General features: G+C 41.3%; 1 protein-coding gene across 4 annotated transcripts in view; it reads left to right on the top strand.

Annotated features, from left to right (window-relative positions):
- Positions 1–20,166, top strand: part of DOCK5 (dedicator of cytokinesis 5) — a 180,050-nt gene that overhangs the window by 101,171 nt on the left and 58,713 nt on the right. For all 4 annotated transcript variants that reach the window (XR_009156501.1, XM_058194703.1, XM_058194702.1 and 1 more), the window contains exons 29-33: positions 11,708–11,802; positions 12,283–12,361; positions 15,198–15,298; positions 16,728–16,786; positions 19,261–19,415. Coding sequence is in view for 3 of the 4 variants with exons in the window: in XM_058194703.1 (XP_058050686.1) it covers positions 11,708–11,802; positions 12,283–12,361; positions 15,198–15,298; positions 16,728–16,786; positions 19,261–19,415 (489 nt within the window). In the remaining variant the exon portion in view is untranslated. The remainder of the gene's footprint in view (positions 1–11,707; positions 11,803–12,282; positions 12,362–15,197; positions 15,299–16,727; positions 16,787–19,260; positions 19,416–20,166) is intronic.

Below are 20,166 nucleotides of genomic sequence, written 5' to 3'. Positions count from 1 at the left end.
TTCATGGCACGGGACCGGGCTATTTACGGGACTGCCTACTACGACCGACGGCCTCCCAGCGACCAGTGCGCTCCCATAGAGAGGGCCTTCTCAGGGTGCCGTCGGCTAGACAATGTCGGCTGGCGACCCCCAGGGGGAGGGCCTTCTCTGTGGGGGCTCCAGCCCTCTGGAACGAGCTACCACCAGGTATTTGCCAACTCCCTGACCTCCGGACTTTCCGACGCAAGCTGAAAACATGGTTGTTTCATCGTGCAGGACTGGCCTAACAGTTTTTAATTGGGGTTTTAAGGGGTTTTATTGTATCAGCCCAAATTTAAATATTTGTTTTTATATCTGTTTTAACGTGGCTGTAAACCGCCGTGAGTCCTTCGGGAGAAGGGCGGTATAGAAATATAAATAAACTGAAACTGAAACTGAAACCAGAATAGTGCAAATGGATGAGGAACCTTCTCGGAACTGCTGAAAGGACTGTTTTATAAACAGGAATATAAAGGTAAAGGTAAAGGTTCCCCTCGCACATATGTGCTAGTCGTTCCCAACTCTAGGGGGCATTGCTCATCTCCGTTTCAAAGCCGAAGAGCCAGCACTGTCCGAAGACGTCTCCATGGTCATGTGGCCGGCATGACTAAATGCCAAAGGTGCACAAAACGCTGTTGCCTTCCCACCAAAGGTGGTCCCTATTTTTTCTACTTGCATTTTTTACCTGCTTTCAAACTGCTAGGTTGGCAGAAGCTGGGACAAGTAACGGGAGCTCACCCCATTACGCAGCGCTAGGGATTTGAACCGCTGAACTGCTGACCTTTTGATCGACAAGCTCAGCGTCTTAGCCATTGAGCCACCGCGTCCCTAAACAGGAATGTAGAGGAATATAAATCCTTCCATTCTCCAGCATTCAGTCAGAAGTGATGAAGATTCTTGGATGAGAAGTGAAACGTTTCCAAGGAACAAAACAAAGAAAGCCCAGTTTTGAAAAAGTACCTTCGGGATAACCATGATCTGGATGACTGAGAATCTTCATAGACACTCCCTGATTGGTAAATGATGTCCACAATGGTTCAGCATAGATCAGGGGTCTCCAACCTTGGCAACTTTAAGCCTGGAGGGCTTCAACTCCCAGAATTCCCCAGCCAGCTTTGCTGGCTGGGGGATTCTGGGAGTTGAAATCCTCCAGGCTTAAAATTGCCAAGGTTGGAGACCCCTGGCATAGATGAAGGGTCCTTGACCATGAAAAACTTGAGATACCCCTGCATCAAAGGGTAGTCAACATGAAGATAGTTCTTCCATTCCTTCTTGCCTTTTTTTTTCCTTCAAAAAAGAAAGAAACCTTGCATACAAAACACTTACCTTTGAGCATGCTGTCACTTTCCAAGTATCCAAATAAGTATTTATTAGGAATTAGCAGGCGAATCAAGCTGTGTGCCCTGTGAATCTCATCACAGTTATTTTGTAAATGTCCTCATCGTATATTCTGAAAGATTTGAATAATAAGATCTGAAGAATAGAGACCTGCCTTGCTGTCTTCCCAAAGACATAGTCTAGTAGCCGTGTGCACCCATTGCAGAGCCTTCTTTGGATTCTCTCATTATGAAATATTAATCTTAATAATCAATACATTAGGTAAAGGTAAAGGTTCCCCTCGCACATACGTGCTAGTTGTTGCCGACTCTAGGGAGCGGTGCTCATCTCCGTTTCAAAGCCGAAGAGCCAGCGCTGTCCGAAGACTTCTCCATGGTCATGTGGCCGGCATGACTCAATGCCAAAGGCACATGGAACGCTGTTACCTTCCCACCAAAGGTGGTCCCTATTTTTTCTACTTGCATTTTTACGTGCTTTCAAAACTGCTAGGTTGGCAGAAGCTGGGACTAGTAACAGGAGCTCACCCCGTTACACGGCAGCACTAGGGATTCGAACCGCTGAGCTGCTGATCTTTCGATCGACAAGCTCAACGTCCTAGCCCCTGAGCCACCGCGTCCCTCCAATCAATACATTACGACTATATATAAAATAAAAGGATATTGGCTTCTGGCCTTTGTGGTCCAGACATCATATCTGCCTAGCAATTTGGACTAAACTCATTAAGTTGGTCGTTCTTATCTTGACAGTGCCTCCATCTTCTCAACTAGAATTATATCATTTAAGGGCCGATTTAATTGTGCCTGATTCTATTTTCTTTAGCAAATAGCCATAGCCATGTCTCCTTCTCTAGTCTTCCAGTCATGCACAGCTATGCATCTTGCTGTATTTTTCAATGTGAAAATGACCTTTTATGTGGTGTCCTTAACTGGAAAGCCATACATTGTCTTGGCTGTTCCTGCTCAATCTCATAAAATCACGTTTATTTGAACTTTTCTGAAAAGTTGAAATAAAAATCCGTATAACTATCTCCTGCCATCCCAAAAATTACCCTTTAATCATATGCTGGCCACATACCCGTTGGATTTAATGTTTGATTGTAGTTAATGCATCCGTTGTAGGATTTATTTTTGTGCAAATAAGAGCTCTGAAAATAGCTAGAAAATAGTACATTGGAATGGAGATCATTCTTGCAGCCCGACTATTATACAAGGCTTCTTGTCAATAAGGGAAGGTCCAAAAAGTGAAATGGTGACTGCTCATACAGGTAACCTTGACTTACGACTGCTCACTTAGTGACTGTTGGAACTATTGAGGAAGCTACATGGTGGGTTCTTACGATCTGGAGTTGAAATTCTGATGGTCGAATTTCACCTCCGTTGTCTTGTGACTGTCAAGGTTCCAGAAAAACCTCTTCTGCATAAAAAAAACTCAGAAGCCATTGTTTTTCAGAGTTCTTTACTAGCATGAGGAAACTGGCACACGATGAGTGAAATTCCAAAACTGAACTTCCGGATTCTTTTCCCAGTTATAGAAACCCCAAGAGTCCCACCCCCCTGACCCCTTTGATGGTCACATGGTCCCACGTTCTCCCAGTTCATTCGAATATCTTCTTGCCACTCTTCCGGCAGATGTGAACACCATCCGACCTTGACCGCTTGAAGAATGTTACCATACCCCTCAGCCCCCCTTCTTCCCCTCAAGGGAAAAATGTGGCAGTGTCTGGAACCCTAAAGTCTAGTATGGTTTCCAGGCCCCCCTTGGAAAAGAAGCTTCAGGCACTCAGCACACAGGTTGCATTTACGATTGCTTGCAGCGTCCTGCAGTGTGGATGCATTTTAAGACAGCTTTGCTGAAAAATGGCAGCTACTTCTGGTTTTCAGCAAAAGTGTTGTCAGACCTGCCACTTAATTCTCTAGAGCAGGAGTCTCCAACCTTGGCAACTTTAAGACCTGTGGACTTCAACTCCCAGAATTCCTCAGCCAGCAAAGCAAAGCTGGCTGAGGAATTCTAGGAGTTAAAGTCCACAGGTCTTAAAGTTGCCAAGGTTGGAGACCCCTGCTCTAGATCATGGATGTCAAACTCACATCATCACAGTGGTGTCTTGTGATATATCGGGACTTTTTCCCCCTTCGCTAAACCGGGCATGGGTGTGGCCAGCACGTGACTCATCCAGCCCACGGGCCAGGAGTTTGACAGCCCTGCACTAGATACAAACAATCCTAGACTCTGTTTGTTGATAAAGGTATAGTTTTATTAGAAGTCAAGTGTATTTCGGTATTTCAAAGCCAAATCCCTAAGTTCTACTTTTCCCTCCCTTAACTGACTCCAATTGCCCACCCCGTGTAACCAATCAGGTTCGGCAAGATGTTTTCATAATGGTCAGTGCAAGTTTTCTATGCAGCTCCCTCTTCCTTCCAGCTGGGTGACCTTGAGGCAGGTTCTCGAGAAGATACGGAAGTTATTTTCATTCCCCCAAGCGTTCCCTTCCACACAGACCTTTGTGCCTCCTCCCCACAGTTCATGTCAGTCTGTCACCACATAGCAGCGAAACACAAGCAAGCATGAGGGGGCAGCTGACAACCTAAGAAACAATTGTTCCCTTAATGACTACACAGTTCCCTTAGCAACCACTGCAAAAAAAGGTCATAGAATCGTTGTGGTCACATTACTGACCCGTTTTACAAAAGTCATGAATCACAATCCTGATGGGCAGGCTCCGTTACAGTCGTAACTTGAGGACTGTGTGTGATCAAAATCCCCTTTTGCATGGGACATATGCACAAGGCACATAACAAAGATGAAGTTTCAATCCCATGGCTACATCTCAATATTTTTCAGCATCCTCCAACCCCCACTTCTTAACAGCACTCCATAAGAAGGCATGATAAAGAACACCAACAAAGTAAAATAACTATTTAAAAAAAAAAATAACTACCTTGCAGCAATGATAGAAAAATCTTTAAGGGAAAAAATCCAGTATGATTAGACTTTGGACTCTTAAGTCCTGATTGTGAACATAAAAATTCCAACTTCAAGGGCTGCCAAGAGGGTGAGACCATTTTGGATTTCACAGCAAAACCTAAATCTGTCATTCTCTCTAGAAGCAACTCTGTTTGAAAGAAAAATTGCAAATAACACATTTGAGGGGGAAAAAAATCTGTTTTTCACTGGAATTCTGGCAGGGAAGGGAAAGCACTAAATAAGCCCTTTCCTTGACAACAAAAGAAAACGGTTAGCAGGTTTTTCAATAATTCTAGAGCTGCTATACTAGGTATGAAAGCTAATATGGTCTAGTGTTGAAGACATTAGGCCACAAACCAGGTGACTGTGAATTCTAGTCCTGCCTTAAGCATGAAGCCAGCTGGGTGACCTTGGGCCAACCACTTCTTCTCAGCCCTGGGAAGGAGTCAATGGCAAACCACTCCTAAAAAACAGAATAACAGACTAATAAAGTTAGATGGGATGTTGGAAGTCTTCTAACATCCAAGGGTTGGTCTAGAAGACCTCCAAGGTCCCTTCCAAATCTGTCATTCTGTTAGTCCAACCCCCTGTTGGACTGTTGGCAGGAAACCCTATACCATTCAGAAAAATGGTTTTCCAATCTCTTTTTAAAAATCGTGCCATGAAAACTGCAAAGATTTGTCCCGACAGTCACTGAGAATCAGACAGGATTGAATGGAAGAAAAAAAAACAAATGCAAACAAGGAAGATTGAAACAATAAATAGTAAAATAATATCTAGATTATCTAGATATGGTGTGTGTGTGTGTGTGTGTGTGTGTGTGTGTGTGTGTGTGTGTGTGTGTGTGTGTGTGAGAGAGAGAGAGAGAGAGAGAGAGAGAGAGAGAGAGAGAGTAATGTGTGTGTATACACATGAATTAAAATGGGTGGAAAAGAAAACATTCTTGACATGATGATGGAAAAGAGGAGGATACTGTTTAAGGGTTAGACTAAGACTGTTGAGGGCCAGCTCTGAGCTGATTTTCACTAATGAAACCCAGAGTGACTTTAGGCCAGTCTCAGCTATACATGTATGTGTAGCAATAGCATTTAGTCTTTTTTTTTCTTTTTTCTTTTTTTGTTCAAAAAAGTTTTATTTTGACATTCTTATCCAATAACATATCCAATAACATATTTAATGTACCATCATATACAATTAATCGGATCTGCCCGGTCACCACCCCCTTCCTTTTCCTTTTACTCTCCTTCTCTACCTTCTTCTACTTTCCATAACCATCCTCCCCCTTATCTACATCCTCTCCTCTTTCCTCCCTACTCCTTTCTTCTCCCTCTTCCCCTCTTCCTTCCTTTCCTCCTCCTCCTCTTCTCTTTCCTCCTTCTCTCTTCTACTTCCTTCTTTCCCATCATTCTAAAGTAGTAGCCAGGCAGGTCCGATCTTACATTAATTATACATCTTCAATCATCTTTGTACATTAACTATCAATCCATTTTCTGCCCCCTCCCCCTCCTTTCCCCTTCCTCCCCCCACCCCCCAGGACTTCCGAGAACCGAATACAGGGTATAAAACTAACAACAAAATTAAAATCTAGCACAAATCATAATCCATAGTCATTCCTTAAAACCTCCACTCCTTCCAAAGACAAAGAAGATACTTTTCTTCCAATCCATTATATATCAGACCATTCCACTCCTAGAGTTCTCAGAAGTTTCCGATTGAGTTAGTGTTTATTCTTGAATAAAGTACATAGTTTTAATATCCAACCTTCATCAATCAATATCAAAACAACGTTCCATCTTCCAATATTCACCAAGGGTTCTTCTAAAATGTCTTTCTTCCTAAGCAGTCTCTCAAAATAGTTCATATTTCCAACTTAGTTTCTTTAATTTTTCTGTCCAACCTTCAAGGGTAAGCAATAGTCCATCTTTTCACATCTTTAACATTTATATATACGACAAATAATATTACAAATATCCAAAGTATCAATTGTAGTAGTTAAAATCTTCACTTTACCTTACTTATATCAAATAACATTATTAAAATTACACCTATAACTTATCCAAAATATATCTATTATAACAATTACATTCTAATTAACATTACATCCATCTCTTAAATATAATATTTAATCCAAATTCCTAAATTTTACTATCTATCCTCCAAAATTAAACAATATTCCATCTTCCTATTCCTTTATACCTTAAATATATCAAATAGTACCCCTAAAATTACACATTTATATCCACAATAAATCATTTACAAAATTAACCATAATCATATATAATAAAGTTAAACATTCTCCTCCTTCTTCTGTCTTACACATTTTCGACCATCTATTCACCATTCAACTTAACATCTGTTAACAAAGAATTCCCAATCTTTAATACATTAGTATAAAAATCTCGTGCTTTACAAATTGTGTTGAGAAAATACTTTTCTTCCTTTATAATTCAGTGTTAAACCAGCTGGAACCTCCCATCTAAAATATATCTGATGTTTCTTAAGTTCATCCACCAGAAAGGCAAATTCTTTTCTCTTTCTTAACATTTTAGGAGGAATTTCCTTCATCATTATTATATCTTGTCCTAATATTTGAAATTTATTTTTATAAAATGCTCAAAATTCCATACCTAATCCTCTTATTTGTAAAATAAATAACCACATCTCTCGGTAAGCACTTCTGCCTTGCCCACCAAGAATTAACACGATAAATTTTTTCAATATTAACTTCAAAATCTTCTGGTTCCACTCCCTCTATCTGAGCAAAGGCCTGAATAAAAATCTCTTTCAAATTTTCTTCTTTACACTCTCTTATTCCTCTCACCCTTATAGCATATTCCATTAATTTATATTGTAATATAACCCTTTCTTCCTCTGCCTTATCAGCCTTAACCTGAATATCATCTATTTTATTTTCTAAATTCAAATTAATTTGAACTTCATCTATTTTTCTTTGCAAATCTGAATTAATTTGGTTAAATTCATTCAGTCTTTCTTCTGTCTGTGTACTAGATAACAATAATGGGGTAATTGATTCCTTTAATTTTTTCATCTCCCTACTCTGCTCTTCCACCAAATCTTTAAAATCCAGTATTTCTTTCTCCATTTCATTAAATTTTTGATCTATTTCTGAAAGATGAGCCTCCATAAGCTCCTGTAAAAAATTCCTTAGACTTTCTTTAATATCCTCTCTCAATTTCCGTACCTGAAGTGAAGAAATTTCCAATATTTTAGAAGTGGGTAAATCTCTTTGCTTAAAAGCCATTTTTAAACTAAGTAATATCAAGAAGAAAAAAAGGGGGAATAAAAAAAACCAATAAATTTTTCTTCTTAAACACTGTAAGAAAAAGATAATAAAAAAAAAGAATAGATTTTTAAAAAAAGAATTCCATTTTAAAAAAAAATCTTGTTATTTTCTTCTTAAAGGTTCCACGCCAGCAATTGTAATCAGCATTTCCTTAGCTTTCACTTTCAAAACACAAAACGCCACCTTTCTTCATCTCCACTCTTAAATTCAAATAACTTCTCTGTCAGGGAGTTAAAATCATCTTACAAACAAATGCCAGCCCTCCTGCTTTCGGCTCTTTCCGTGTTGACAATTTATCAATAATCCTCTTCAGTCACGGAGATGGACGCTGCGTTTGCTTTTGCAGAGGCGTTCTGGATTCTGGAGCTTTTTTTGAGCTATAGAAGGAGCGTTCCCATCAAACCACCAGAAATCATTCTGGGGCTTTTCTTGGGGGCTCAACTTCAGCTCAAATGCTCATCATCCCCCTCCTTGCCTGAGGGTAGAGATTTATGAGCTGTTGACAGCAGATTAACGCTGTCTAAACAGCTCTCACAGAATCACAAAGAACGGGCGGACTGAGATTGCCCGCCATTTAGCGCAGCGGAGCCACCCGGAAGCATTTAGTCTTATATACCACTTTAGAGCCCTCTCTAAGAGATTTGCAGGATCAGCATATTGCCCCCAACAATCTGGGGCCTCATTTTACCAACCTTGGAAAGATGGAAAGTTGAGTCAACCTTGACCTGGTCAGAATCAAACTGCCGACAGTCAATAGTAAACAGAATTAGCCTGCAGTACTGCATTCTAACCACTGTGCCACTATGGCTCTACATGTACATAACTCCCATAGTTACGTATTTTTGGTGGGGAGAATTTTTATGGGACTGAGTACACTCTCTGAGTGCACAATCTGAGGACTCAGATCATTGGGGGCCATATGCTGATCCTGTAAACCGCTTAGAGGGGGCTGTAAAGCACTGTAAAGTGGTATACAAGTCTAACTTCTATTGCTATCTTGGTATAAACTATCTTGGTGTATTTAAAAGTAAACATATATTTGGGAGGAAACCTGGCTGTTAGGTAGTATTTCTTAGACTTTCTTAAATCTTCTTTTTCTTGAGCTGCATAGGATTGAGGTATCAAATCAAGCTTCCTGACGGAGCTTGGGCCGTTCCCTGAGGATCTTGCCCACGGCATGGCCGAAGAACTAGTTGCGGCCTGGGAACAGGCAATGGCTGGGGCTTTGGACCGTGTCGTGCCTTTGCGGCCTCTGACCCGGCGTAGATCTCAATTGGCCCCTTGGTTCTCTGAGGAGCTGAGAGAGATGAAATGCTGGAGAAGACGCCTAGAGAGTACCTGGAGATCCAGCCATTCCGAGGCTGATCGAACACTAGTTAGGTCTTTTTCGAAGACCTACCTAGTGGCACTGAGGGAGGTGAAACGTTCTTACGTTTCCACCCTCATTGCATTGGCAGATAACCGCCCGGCCGCCCTGTTTCGGGTGACCCGCTCTCTCCTTCATCAGGAGGGGCGGGATGACCCCTTGCAGAGACGTGCCGAGGAGTTTAGTGGTTATCTATACAATAAAATCGTTCAGCTTCGGGATAGTTTGGACCAAAATTGCGATGATCCAAGTGAGATGACAGAGACATGTCTTGTTGAGGTTGTTTGGGATGAGTTTGATTCTGTGGCTCTCGAGGACGTGGACAGGCTACTGGGGAGGTTACATGCCACTACATGTTTACTGGACACGTGTCCCTCCTGGCTGGTGCTGGCCACTCAGGAGGTGACACGAGGCTGGCTCCGGGGAATTATAAATGCTTCATTGTTGGAAGGGGTTTTCCCCGCCGCCTTGAAAGAGGTGGTGGTGAGACCCCTCCTCAAGAAGCCTTCCCTGGACCCAGCTATTTTGGGAAATTATCGTCCAGTCTCCAACCTTCGCTTTGTGGCAAAGGTTGTAGAGAGTGTGGTGGCATGGCAGCTTCCCCGGTACCTGGATGAAGCTGTCTATCTAGACCCGTTCCAGTCCGGCTTCTGGTCCGGATATAGTACAGAGACAGCTTTGGTCGCGTTGGTGGATGACCTCTGGAGGGCCAGGGATAGGGGTTGTTCCTCTGCCCTGGTCCTGTTAGATCTCTCAGCGGCTTTTGATACCATCGACCATGGTATCCTGCTGCACCGGTTGGAGAGCTTGGGAGTAGGAGGCACCGTTTATCGGTGGTTCTCCTCCTATCTCTCTGACCGGTCACAGATGGTGTTGACAGGAGGGCAGAGATCGACCGTGAGGCGCCTTACTTGTGGGGTGCCTCAGGGGTCGATTCTCTCACCTCTCCTGTTCAACATCTATATGAAGCCGTTGGGCGAGGTCATCAGTGGCTTTGGGGTGAGTTACCAGCTGTACGCTGACGATACGCAGCTGTACTTTTCCACCCCGGGCCACCCCAACGAAGCTGTCGAAGTGCTGTCCCGATGCCTGGAAGCCGTACGGGTCTGGATGGGGAGAAACAGACTCAAGCTCAATCCCTCCAAGACGGAGTGGCTGTGGATGCCGGTACCCCGGTACAGTCAGCTGCAACCGCGGCTGACTGTTGGGGGCGAGTCATTGGCCCCAACAGAAAGGGTGCACAACTTGGGCGTTCTCCTGGATGGACGGCTGTCGTTTGAAGATCATTTGGCGGCCGTCTCCAGGAGAGCTTTTTACCAGGTCCGCTTGGTTCACCAGTTGCACCCCTTCCTTGACCGGGATGCCTTATGCACGGTCACTCACGCTCTTGTCACTTCTCGTTTGGATTATTGCAATGCTCTCTACATGGGGCTACCCTTGAAGTGCACTCGGGGGCTTCAGTTAGTTCAGAATGCAGCTGCGCAGGTGATCGAGGGAGCTACACGTTGCTCCCGTGTAACACCGCTCCTGCGCAGTCTGCACTGGCTACCTGTGGTCTTTTGGGTGCGCTTCAAGGTTTTGGTTACCACCTTTAAAGCACTCCATGGCTTAGGGCCCGGGTACTTACGGGACCGCCTGCTGTTACCTTATGCCTCCCACCGACCCGTACGCTCACAAAGAGAGGGTCTTCTCAGGGTGCCGTCCGCCAAGCAATGTCGGCTGGCGGCCCCCAGGGGAAGGGCCTTCTCTGTTGGAGCACCTACCCTCTGGAACGAACTTCCCCCTGGTTTGCGTCAACTACCTGACCTTCGGACCTTTCGCCGTGAATTGAAAACGCACTTGTTTATTCAAGCGGGACTGGCCTAAATTTTTTAACTTTTTGAATTTTAAACAATTTTAATTGGGGTATTTTTATGAATTTTATGGGTTAAATTTGATGGTTTTAAACTTTCGGCCATTTATAGAATATGTTATTTTAACTTTCTGTTTTAATTTGTATATTGTATTGTTTTTTATAATTTGGCTGTACACCGCCCTGAGTCCTTCGGGAGAAGGGCGGTATAAAAATCTAAATAATAATAATAATAATAATAATAATAATAATAATAATAATAATAATAATAATAATAATAATAATATGCAATGGAATTGGAATTGGAATTGGAATATTCTTTATAGACCAAGTATGACCGGACACACAAGGAATTCATCTCCAGTGCATAAACTCTCAATATATATACAAACGACGAAGTGATAAGTCGTAGATTATAAATTGGAAGATACAGTCATAAATCATAAGATACCAATAGGTGAAGGTAGTAAGAAAGATGAGAAGATGAGAAGGATAATAGCAATACAGTCAATCTAGTCTAAGATGAGATTCTCAATTGCCATTTAAGTAGCGAGACTTTGGGTCTAACTCCAAAAAGTAGAACAAAGGTTTAGGTTTAATTGAGTGGTTGACATGTGTTTAAAGAATTTCTACTTATACCATTTTTAAGAAAAAGTTTTTATTGGCAGTGTCAGCAGGTGGAGGGTGGAGAACACAGGAAGCCATGGAAGATTATAGCCTGGTCATATCTGGGAGTATTGGAAAGACAAGAATTCCCAGTTAGCATGGCCCAAGAACATCTGGAGAACATTCTATTTGGAAGGCTGATCCAGAAGCTAATATAAATCTGGTCGCTCTCCTTCATTCTGATTTGTAAACTTTCCCGTAGGATTTTCTGATGGAAACTTTCATCATGTTTAAAGACCTGATTGGTAAAAATGTCTATGCAAGTGACTGGATGGTGATGAATATGATGCAGAGCAGGTAAAAAAGCCTTATTATCTGTAGCCCAAAATATTTTCTCCCCTCCAATTCTTTGTTTCCTTTTCCACATTTTTTTTTTTTAGCACAGTGTATCAATCAATGGCCATTGTTTCAGGATCCTTGAAGTCTGGTCTGGGTTAAAAATAAATGCGATTGAGAGAATCCCTTCTGGATTGCTCAACTATTCATAGCGGTTTTATTTCTCGGCCTTTAGTAGCTTGCTAACTTGTAAATTCTCTTGACTGTGGTTGCTCAGAACCTTCTAAATCAAACCTTTCAATTTGAGAATACAGACATTTGTCTGAAAATTGGCACCATTGCTTTAAGAGCAGTGAAAATACCAATTATGCCAAAGACCTTGTGAACACACAGCAGGCACTTCCTGTGGTTTCACAGGGACAAGGAGGTGCTTTTAGACTCTGCCTCTCTCCCAAGCTGTTTTTTAAAATGCCTTTTTTTTCCCCCTCTGCATTTTTCCAGGATTTTCCTTCGAGCCATCAATCAGTATGCCTCTGTGCTCAATCGCTTCTTCTTGGATCAGGCAAGCTTTGAGCTTCAGGTAAGAGAGAACAGACGGTCTCTTTCATCACAAGGGCCTGATGGTTATCTGGAAGATGAGTCTTTACAATTTGCCAGATTTGTAAAAGAAGACATCATGGCCAGCAGTGCTTAATATGTATTAATATGTACAGCAGTGTGCAGCGGCAGCCAAAAAAAAAGCCAATGCAATCCTAAATTGCATTAACAGAGGGTTACAATCAAGATCAAGTGAAGTACTAATACTACTCTATAAAGCCCTAGTAAGACCACACCTAGAGTACTGCATCCAGTTTTGGTCACCACACTATTAAAAAGATGTTGAGACTCTAAAAAGAGTGCAGAGAAGAGCAACCAAGAGGATTAGGGGACTGGAGGCTAAAACATTCGAAGAGCGGTTGCAGGAACTGGGCCTGGCTAGTCTAGTGAAGAGGAGGACGAGGGGAAACATAATAGCAGTGTTCCAATATTTGAGGGGCTGCCACAGAGAGGAGGGGGGTCAAGCTATTTTCCAATGCACCTGAGGGTAGAACAAGAAGCAATGGGTGGAAACTAATCAAGGAGAGAAGCAACCTAGAACTAAGGAGATCACATGTTCTTGTGTTTCTTGAATTGGATGTTTTTGTTGTTTAAAAATCTTTTCATAAGATGTTGAGACTCTAGAAAGAACACAGAGAAGAGCAACCAGGGTGATTAGGGGACTGGAGGCTAAAACATTGCAGGATAAACAGCTGCAGAAACTGGGCCTGGCTAGTCTAGTGAAGAGAAGGACCAGGGGAGACACGATAGCAGTGTTCCAATATTTGAGGGGCTGCCACAGAGAGGAGGGGGTCAAGCTATTTTCCAAAGCACTTAAAGTCCAGACAAGGAAAAATGGATGGAAACTGAACAAGGAGAGATTTAATCTGGAAATAAGGAGACATTTTCTGACAGTGAGAACAATCAACCCATGGAACAGAATTTGCCTTCAGAAGTTGTGGGAGGCTTTCAAGAAGATACTGGACTGACATCTGTCAGAAATGGTGTAGGATCTCCTGCTGAGCATAGGGTTGGACTAGATGATCTATAAGGTCCCTTCCAACTCTGTTAATTTGTTAATCTGGCCAATTGAAACGGGAATGTTCATTTCTTTCAAAGAAATGTATCAAATATGAGAACTCGCTTGGAGAAGTCAAGAGATAGCCAAGGAATCCTCTTGAACATTTTAAGGCCTCAGAAATCATGGCAGATAGGGTCATATAATATGCCAAGTTTTCTTCTCCCTTAAATGCTGAAACACAAAAGTCATTCTTTTGTCTTTTAGCTACAGTATATTGAAATCTTATTCTCCATAGAGCCCTCGACTTACAATCGTAATGGAGTTTCCCCATCATAGTGATAAGTCGTAAAAGTCATAAATCAGATCAATCACATGATCGATCCAATTTTAGGATTCTTTTTTGCAGCAGTTGTCCAGCATTAAATGAGTCAAGGATTTGCTGTGGGCCGGTTTTGCCAAAGTGCCTATTTTTATTTATTTATTTATTTTGCAAAACCACCATAAAATATGGTCGTTTGACCACTGGGCATTGCAAAGAGCTGTAAATGCAGGCCGATTGCTGAGCATTCAGTATGCAGACACATGAGCACATTGGGAGGGGTAACCACTTTGGAACCTCATTGTAAGTACCCCCAAGGGAGGTTTGCTGTAACTCTGAATAGTCACTAAGGCACCGGTCATAAGTTGAGGACTTACCTATACAGTATCTGAGTCGTTCTCACCTCATATTAACAGTTGCATTATGGTGACAGTGATTGGAGGGGGGGAAAAACTGTTTCAGGAGATTCCATAATCCAGACTTGGATTTCAGATTGCTTCTCTCTAAGGCCAGTGCCATCGTGTCAAGACCATTCTTATATGCTTCAAGGCATAGTTGATAATTAAAACCTAGTGTAGAACCACCTAGTGTAGGAGAAGGAGAAGCAAAGCCTACAGTTTTTACCTTCCTATAACTGGTCTAAGTCCAACCCCTCTTGAATTTTGTTAACTGTTATCTAAAAGGTAACGGTTCCCCTCACACATATGTGCTAGTGGTCCCGACTCTAGGGGGTGGTGCTCATCTCCGTTTCAAAGCTGAAGAGCCAGCGCTATCTGAAGACGTCTCCATGGTCATGTGGCCGGCATGACTCAATGCCAAAGGCGCATGGAACGCAGCATGGAACCTTCCCACCAAAGGTGGTCCCTATTTTTTCTATTTGCATTTTTACACAACTGCTAGGTTGGCAGAAGCTGGGACAAGTCAAGGGAGCTCACCCGTTACACGGCAACACTAGGGATTCGAACCACTGAACTGCCGTCCTTTCGATTGACAAGCTCAGTGTCCTAGGCCCTGAGCCACCGCATCCCTTAACTCTTATCTAGCACCAATTTAATGCATACCATTACTTGACTAGATCCTTGTGTGTAGGCATGGATAGTAAATCTGCTTAACTAGAACTTAAAAAGTGGTCCTGTTTCTTCCTCCCTGACACCTGGTTGTCAAATTCTATGTTTTTTCCTTCTAGGATATCTAGCCTGTCCAATAATTGTAAGAGCAGATGAGTAAATACCCAATACCTGGATTGATGAACACGTTACACTAAACTATAATTTGTTGAATAGTTCAACCAATGCTTAACGTATCATATGGAGTCAGTCCTTAAAGTTTCAGAAGCACATTTAGGTCCAGCAGGCAGCTTTCCAAGTTCTTGTTGGAGCAGATGTTTTGGGAACACAGATTTTAATGGCTCTCCTATCTTTCATGCCATTGTATGATTTTATCTTATTTTATAATTAGTTTGATCTGATTTCTCTCTCTCTCTCCTCCATATTCCCATAGCTATGGAATAATTACTTCCATTTGGCAGTAGCCTTTCTTACTCATGAATCCCTTCAACTAGAGACTTTTTCCCAGGCTAAACGGAACAAGATAATGAAGAAGTAAGTTTTCACCTGAGTTTTTATTTTCACTTAAGCTCTCCCACCATGCACAAGTAAGTATTTAAATTACTTCTGTACCATCGTATTTTTCTAAATGAATGATACTGGAAATCTGAAGGACGGGTATATCTAAAGACATGCATTAATGTTATATCAGCCCATAAAGTTTGGTTGATTATGTTATTAAATATATACCTGTTAGATGTACATTCTGATTTTTCTCTGGGAATCAAAAGAAGTATAGGTAGTGCTCTTAGCCACAATTTATCCCCCAACAATGAACCTGCGAGGGATGTTGGTCAACAAGACAATAGCCACATGTAACAGTTGGTTTCCTAATTGATTTGGACCTAGGAAATCCTTATGCAAATACTGTACCAATCTTCTAATACCAAGAGCCGAGGTGGCACAGTGGTTGGAGTACAGTACTGCAGGCTACTTCAGCTGACTGTTAACTGCAGTTCAGCAGTTCAAATCTCACTGGCTTAGGGTTGACTCAGCCTTCCATCCTTCTGAGGTGGGAAAAATGAGGACCCAGATTGTTAGGGGCAAGATGCTGATTCTGTAAACCGCTTAGAGAGGGCTGTAAAAGCACTATGAAGCGGTATATAAATCTAAGTGCAATTGCTATTCTCCTTTCCTATGATATGCTCTTCCTATTGTATAACAGGAAATTGTTAGAAAGATCATAAAGTCTTAATATACATCGAAATATATTGTGTCTATAGGTATATTGGTTATTTTCATCCCTTTCCATTCCCTTTCCATTCAATAAACACGGTTAAAAAGACCTTACGTGACAATAGTCTATGGAACAGAATCAGAATTGGTTTTAGGAAGCTACTAAAGAACATGACACCTAAAAATCTGATGAGCCTCCATAATTAAGGTGCTACTTAAACTTGAATCTTGCTCCAACGCCCTTAACAGCTACATCCCATAGGCTTCCATACTTTTATAGGCTTTGTGGCAGTTGCTTTCAACTTTAATCAGATATTGATGTGTGACTGATGTTATTGACATGTTTTTTGATGGATGGAATTATTATTTATCCTTGGACACCAGAGGTAGTGATGGTGATATGTGGTGGTTTATCGGGGTTTTTCCCCCCCATCTCTGTAAGCTACCCAGAATCACTTGTGTGATTAGTTGGTTATATAAACCCTATAAATAAACAAGCAAATAAATAAAGCATTTGGGCTGTTGGACTTATATTCAAATAAATTTCAAATAAAGCACTAGTTACAATAATGAGAATGCTTGTTTGAAAGGACAATTTAGATTTCATGCCAAAGATGATCCTTGGGACAACATCGATCCAATAATTTATTTTGTTCCCAGAGATTTAAGCAAAATCATTGAATGCTCTTTCCTTTCCTTTCCTTTCCTTTTCTTTTCTCCTCCCTCCTCCCCCACCTCCGATTTGTAGATATGGAGATATGAGGAAAGAAATTGGCTTCCAGATAAGGGACATGTGGTACAACCTTGGTAAGCGATGAAGTCAATTGAAAAAGCAAACTGGCTTACAAAGTGGGACTCTTTGATTATTGCTTCTTGGATGCAGAAAGAATGATTGAGGACATCTTTTGTTGGTGTCAAAAGAAGGGAGCCCTAATCACTGCCCACAAGGAGGGGTCACTTTGACTAATAAAAGGGCAGGAAAAAGGGGGAAAGGGATGTATTATTACAGGGCCTCTGGTGGCTCAACAGACTAAAAGCAGTCTGTTATTAACACAGCTGCTTGCAATTACTGCAAGTTCAAGTCCCACCAGGCCCAAGGTTGACTCAGCCTTCCATCCTTTATAAAGTAAGTAAAATGAGGACCCAGATTGTTGGGGGCAATAAAAGTTGACTTTGTATATAATATACAAATGGATGAAGACTATTGCTTAACACAATGTAAGCCGCCCTAGTCTTCGGAGAAGGGCGGGATATAAATTCAAATTTTAAAAAAATTATGTGAAGGGGAAAATACACAAATTTATCCAAAGATGTTTTCTCAAAGGCAACTGGACTTCCTTTGTTTTTCCTTGAAGACATTTTCGCTTCTCATCCAAGAAGCTTCTTCAGTTCAAAACTGAAGAAAAAACGCTCCACTCTAATAAAGGTTTTTTTTAAAAAAAATATATGTTTTGCATGCAGGAGATCAGTCCCTGGGCGAACTTAATAAGCTTCCTAGTACAAAAACTGAATAATCTGGAGCAGCTGTTCTCAATTTTTCCCAATCTTTAGCTTTCGCCTCCTTGTAATAGTCAAAGTGACTGAGAGTTCTGGAGGCTGAAATCCATGAATAGAATAGAATAGAATAGAATAGAATAGAATAGAATAGAATAGAATAGAGTAGAGTAGAGTTGAGTAGAGTAGAGTAGAGTAGAGTAGAGTAGAGTAGAGTAGAGTAGAGTAGAGTAGAGTAGAGTAGAGTAGAATAGAATAGAATAGAATAGAATAGAATAGAATAGAATAGAATAGAATAGAATAGAATAGAATTCTTTATTGGCCAAGTTTGATTGGACACACAAGGAATTTGTCTTTGGTGCATAGGCTCTCAGTGTACATAAAAAGACAAGTTACATTCATCAAGAATCATAAGGTGATTCTTGACTTAAGGATAATCATAGGGTACAAATAAGCAATCAAATCATACTAGGAAACAATATCAATATAAATCATAAGGATGCAAGCAACAAAGTTACAGTCATGCAAGCATAAGTGGAAGGAGATGGGTGTTAGGAACGATGAGAAGATTAATCGTAGTAGTAATGCAGACTTAGTGAATAGGGTTGAGGGTTGAGGCATCTGGAGGGTTTCCACGTTCAAGAAGGTTGAAGATAGGTCATGATGGAATTCCTGAGAAAGTTTTCAGAAGTCTACATTAAACAGGAGACAACATGCAAAGAGAAAAAGAGATAATTTGAACTAAAGAAGCATTCCTGAGTGTTTCAGAATGACTCTCCCCTCTTCTTATCTCCACTGATATATTGGTATGATGGTAAATTCCTATAGAATTTTATAGGATACTTAGAGAAAGTAGAAGGAGGATTAAGTGACAGAAGGTCTCTGTTGGACTATTTAGCTATGGAAGATTTTTTTAAAAAAATGAGTTGAAAGGGATTTGTGGCTCAACGGCAGCTGCTATGTTAGACAAAGCAGCCCATTTGTTTAATCTTCACTCCTTTTTTAAAAAAAAATATTTTTATTATACATTTTCCTTTATTATACATTACATTTCCAGTTTTGCAACAACAGTGTACTGGCTGTATCACGTCCTTTTTAAATATAGATTGTATTATACACCCTGAGTATAACCATTATTCATACAATATAGTAAAGGTAAAGGTTCCCCTCTCACATATGTGCTAGTCGTTCCTGACTCTAGGGGGCAGTGCTCATGTTCATTTCAAAGCCGAAGAGCCAGCGCTGTCCAAAGACGTCTCCGTGATCTTGTGGCCGGCATGACTAAATGCCAAAGGTGCATGGAACACTGTTACCTTCCAACCAAAGGTGGTCCCTATTTGTCTACTTGCATTTTTTACGTGTTTTCGTATTGCTAGGTTGGCAGAAGCTGGGACAAGTAACAGGAGCTCACCCCCTTATGCGGCACTAGGGATTTGAACCGCTGAACTGCCGACCTTTCGATCGACAAGTTCAGCATCTTAGCCACTGAGCCACCACATCCCAAATACAATACAATTATACAATATAGTCTCTTTCAAATACATAATGTCATAGTTATAACCATTATTTTCATAGTTTTACCATTACACTCTATACATTTATCACTCTACATGTTTCAATCTATAGTCACATACAGTCCGATAATGCTATTGCTTACGGTATATATTCTTATACATGTCTATGTAACTGTATCTATTTCTATTTTGTTGGTCTTTTTTCGTTGACCAATAAGTCCCATGTTAAGATCTTCACTCCTGCTCCCCCCCTCCCCTTTTCTGTTTTCTCAGGACCTCATAAGATCAAGTTCATCCCTTCCATGGTGGGCCCAATTCTGGAAGTGACCTTGACGCCAGAGCCTGAGCTGCGGAAAGCAACCATCCCTATCTTTTTCGACATGATGCAATGCGAATTCAACTTCAGTGGAGGCAGAAATTTCCGTATGGTACAGAATTGGCTTATAGAGCGTGGGGAAAGTTTGAGAACTACCGTATTTTTTGCAGTATAAGACGCACGTTCCCACCTCCCAAAAAAGGGTGAAAATTTGGGTGCGTCTTATACTCCAAATGTAGCCCCGCCCAGCTTCTCAAATGGAGGTTTCAGAGGCTGAAAAAAGCCCCAAATGGAGCTTCATAAAAGAAGCTCCCAAACAGAGCTTCAGAGGCTTTTTTTCTGAAGCTGTTTTGGAGGCTTTCAGAGGCAGAAAAAAGTTTTTTCTGAAACAGAGTTTTAGAGACAGAAAAAAAAAGCAAAAAGAAAGCAAGGCACAGAGCTCACAACCAAGGAACCTGTTGCTAAAATTCACCTCTGGGAACAGCTGATTGGGGGTATTCCAGGAGGCCGATCCACCTGCCAATCAGCTTTTTCTTCTTTTCCTCCCCAAAAACTAAGGTGCGTCTTATACTCTGGTGTGTCTTATACTCCGAAAAATATGGTAGTTGCAAGGAATTACAGGTAAACTGATGAGACCTGCAAGGGGGAGATACCTAAAGGCAAAACCCTGGTTCTTTAGGATAAGGCATAATTCTTTGGCATATATGAACAGACTTAAGCAGTTGGTTCGGCTAAATCAGTATCAAACCATGATTGCCTAAACTGGACTGTTATTCGTCTTCCAGTGGGCCTGCTTATCTATTGGCAGAGATAAAAGTAGAACTGATTGATCCACATATTTTAGGACTCCTCAAAATAATATC

The sequence above is a fragment of the Ahaetulla prasina genome, chromosome 9, assembly GCF_028640845.1.
Source record: "Ahaetulla prasina isolate Xishuangbanna chromosome 9, ASM2864084v1, whole genome shotgun sequence".
NCBI classification, from domain to species: domain Eukaryota; kingdom Metazoa; phylum Chordata; class Lepidosauria; order Squamata; family Colubridae; genus Ahaetulla; species Ahaetulla prasina.
Note: the sequence above shows the minus strand (reverse complement) of the source record. Positions and strands in the feature narration are given on the sequence as shown.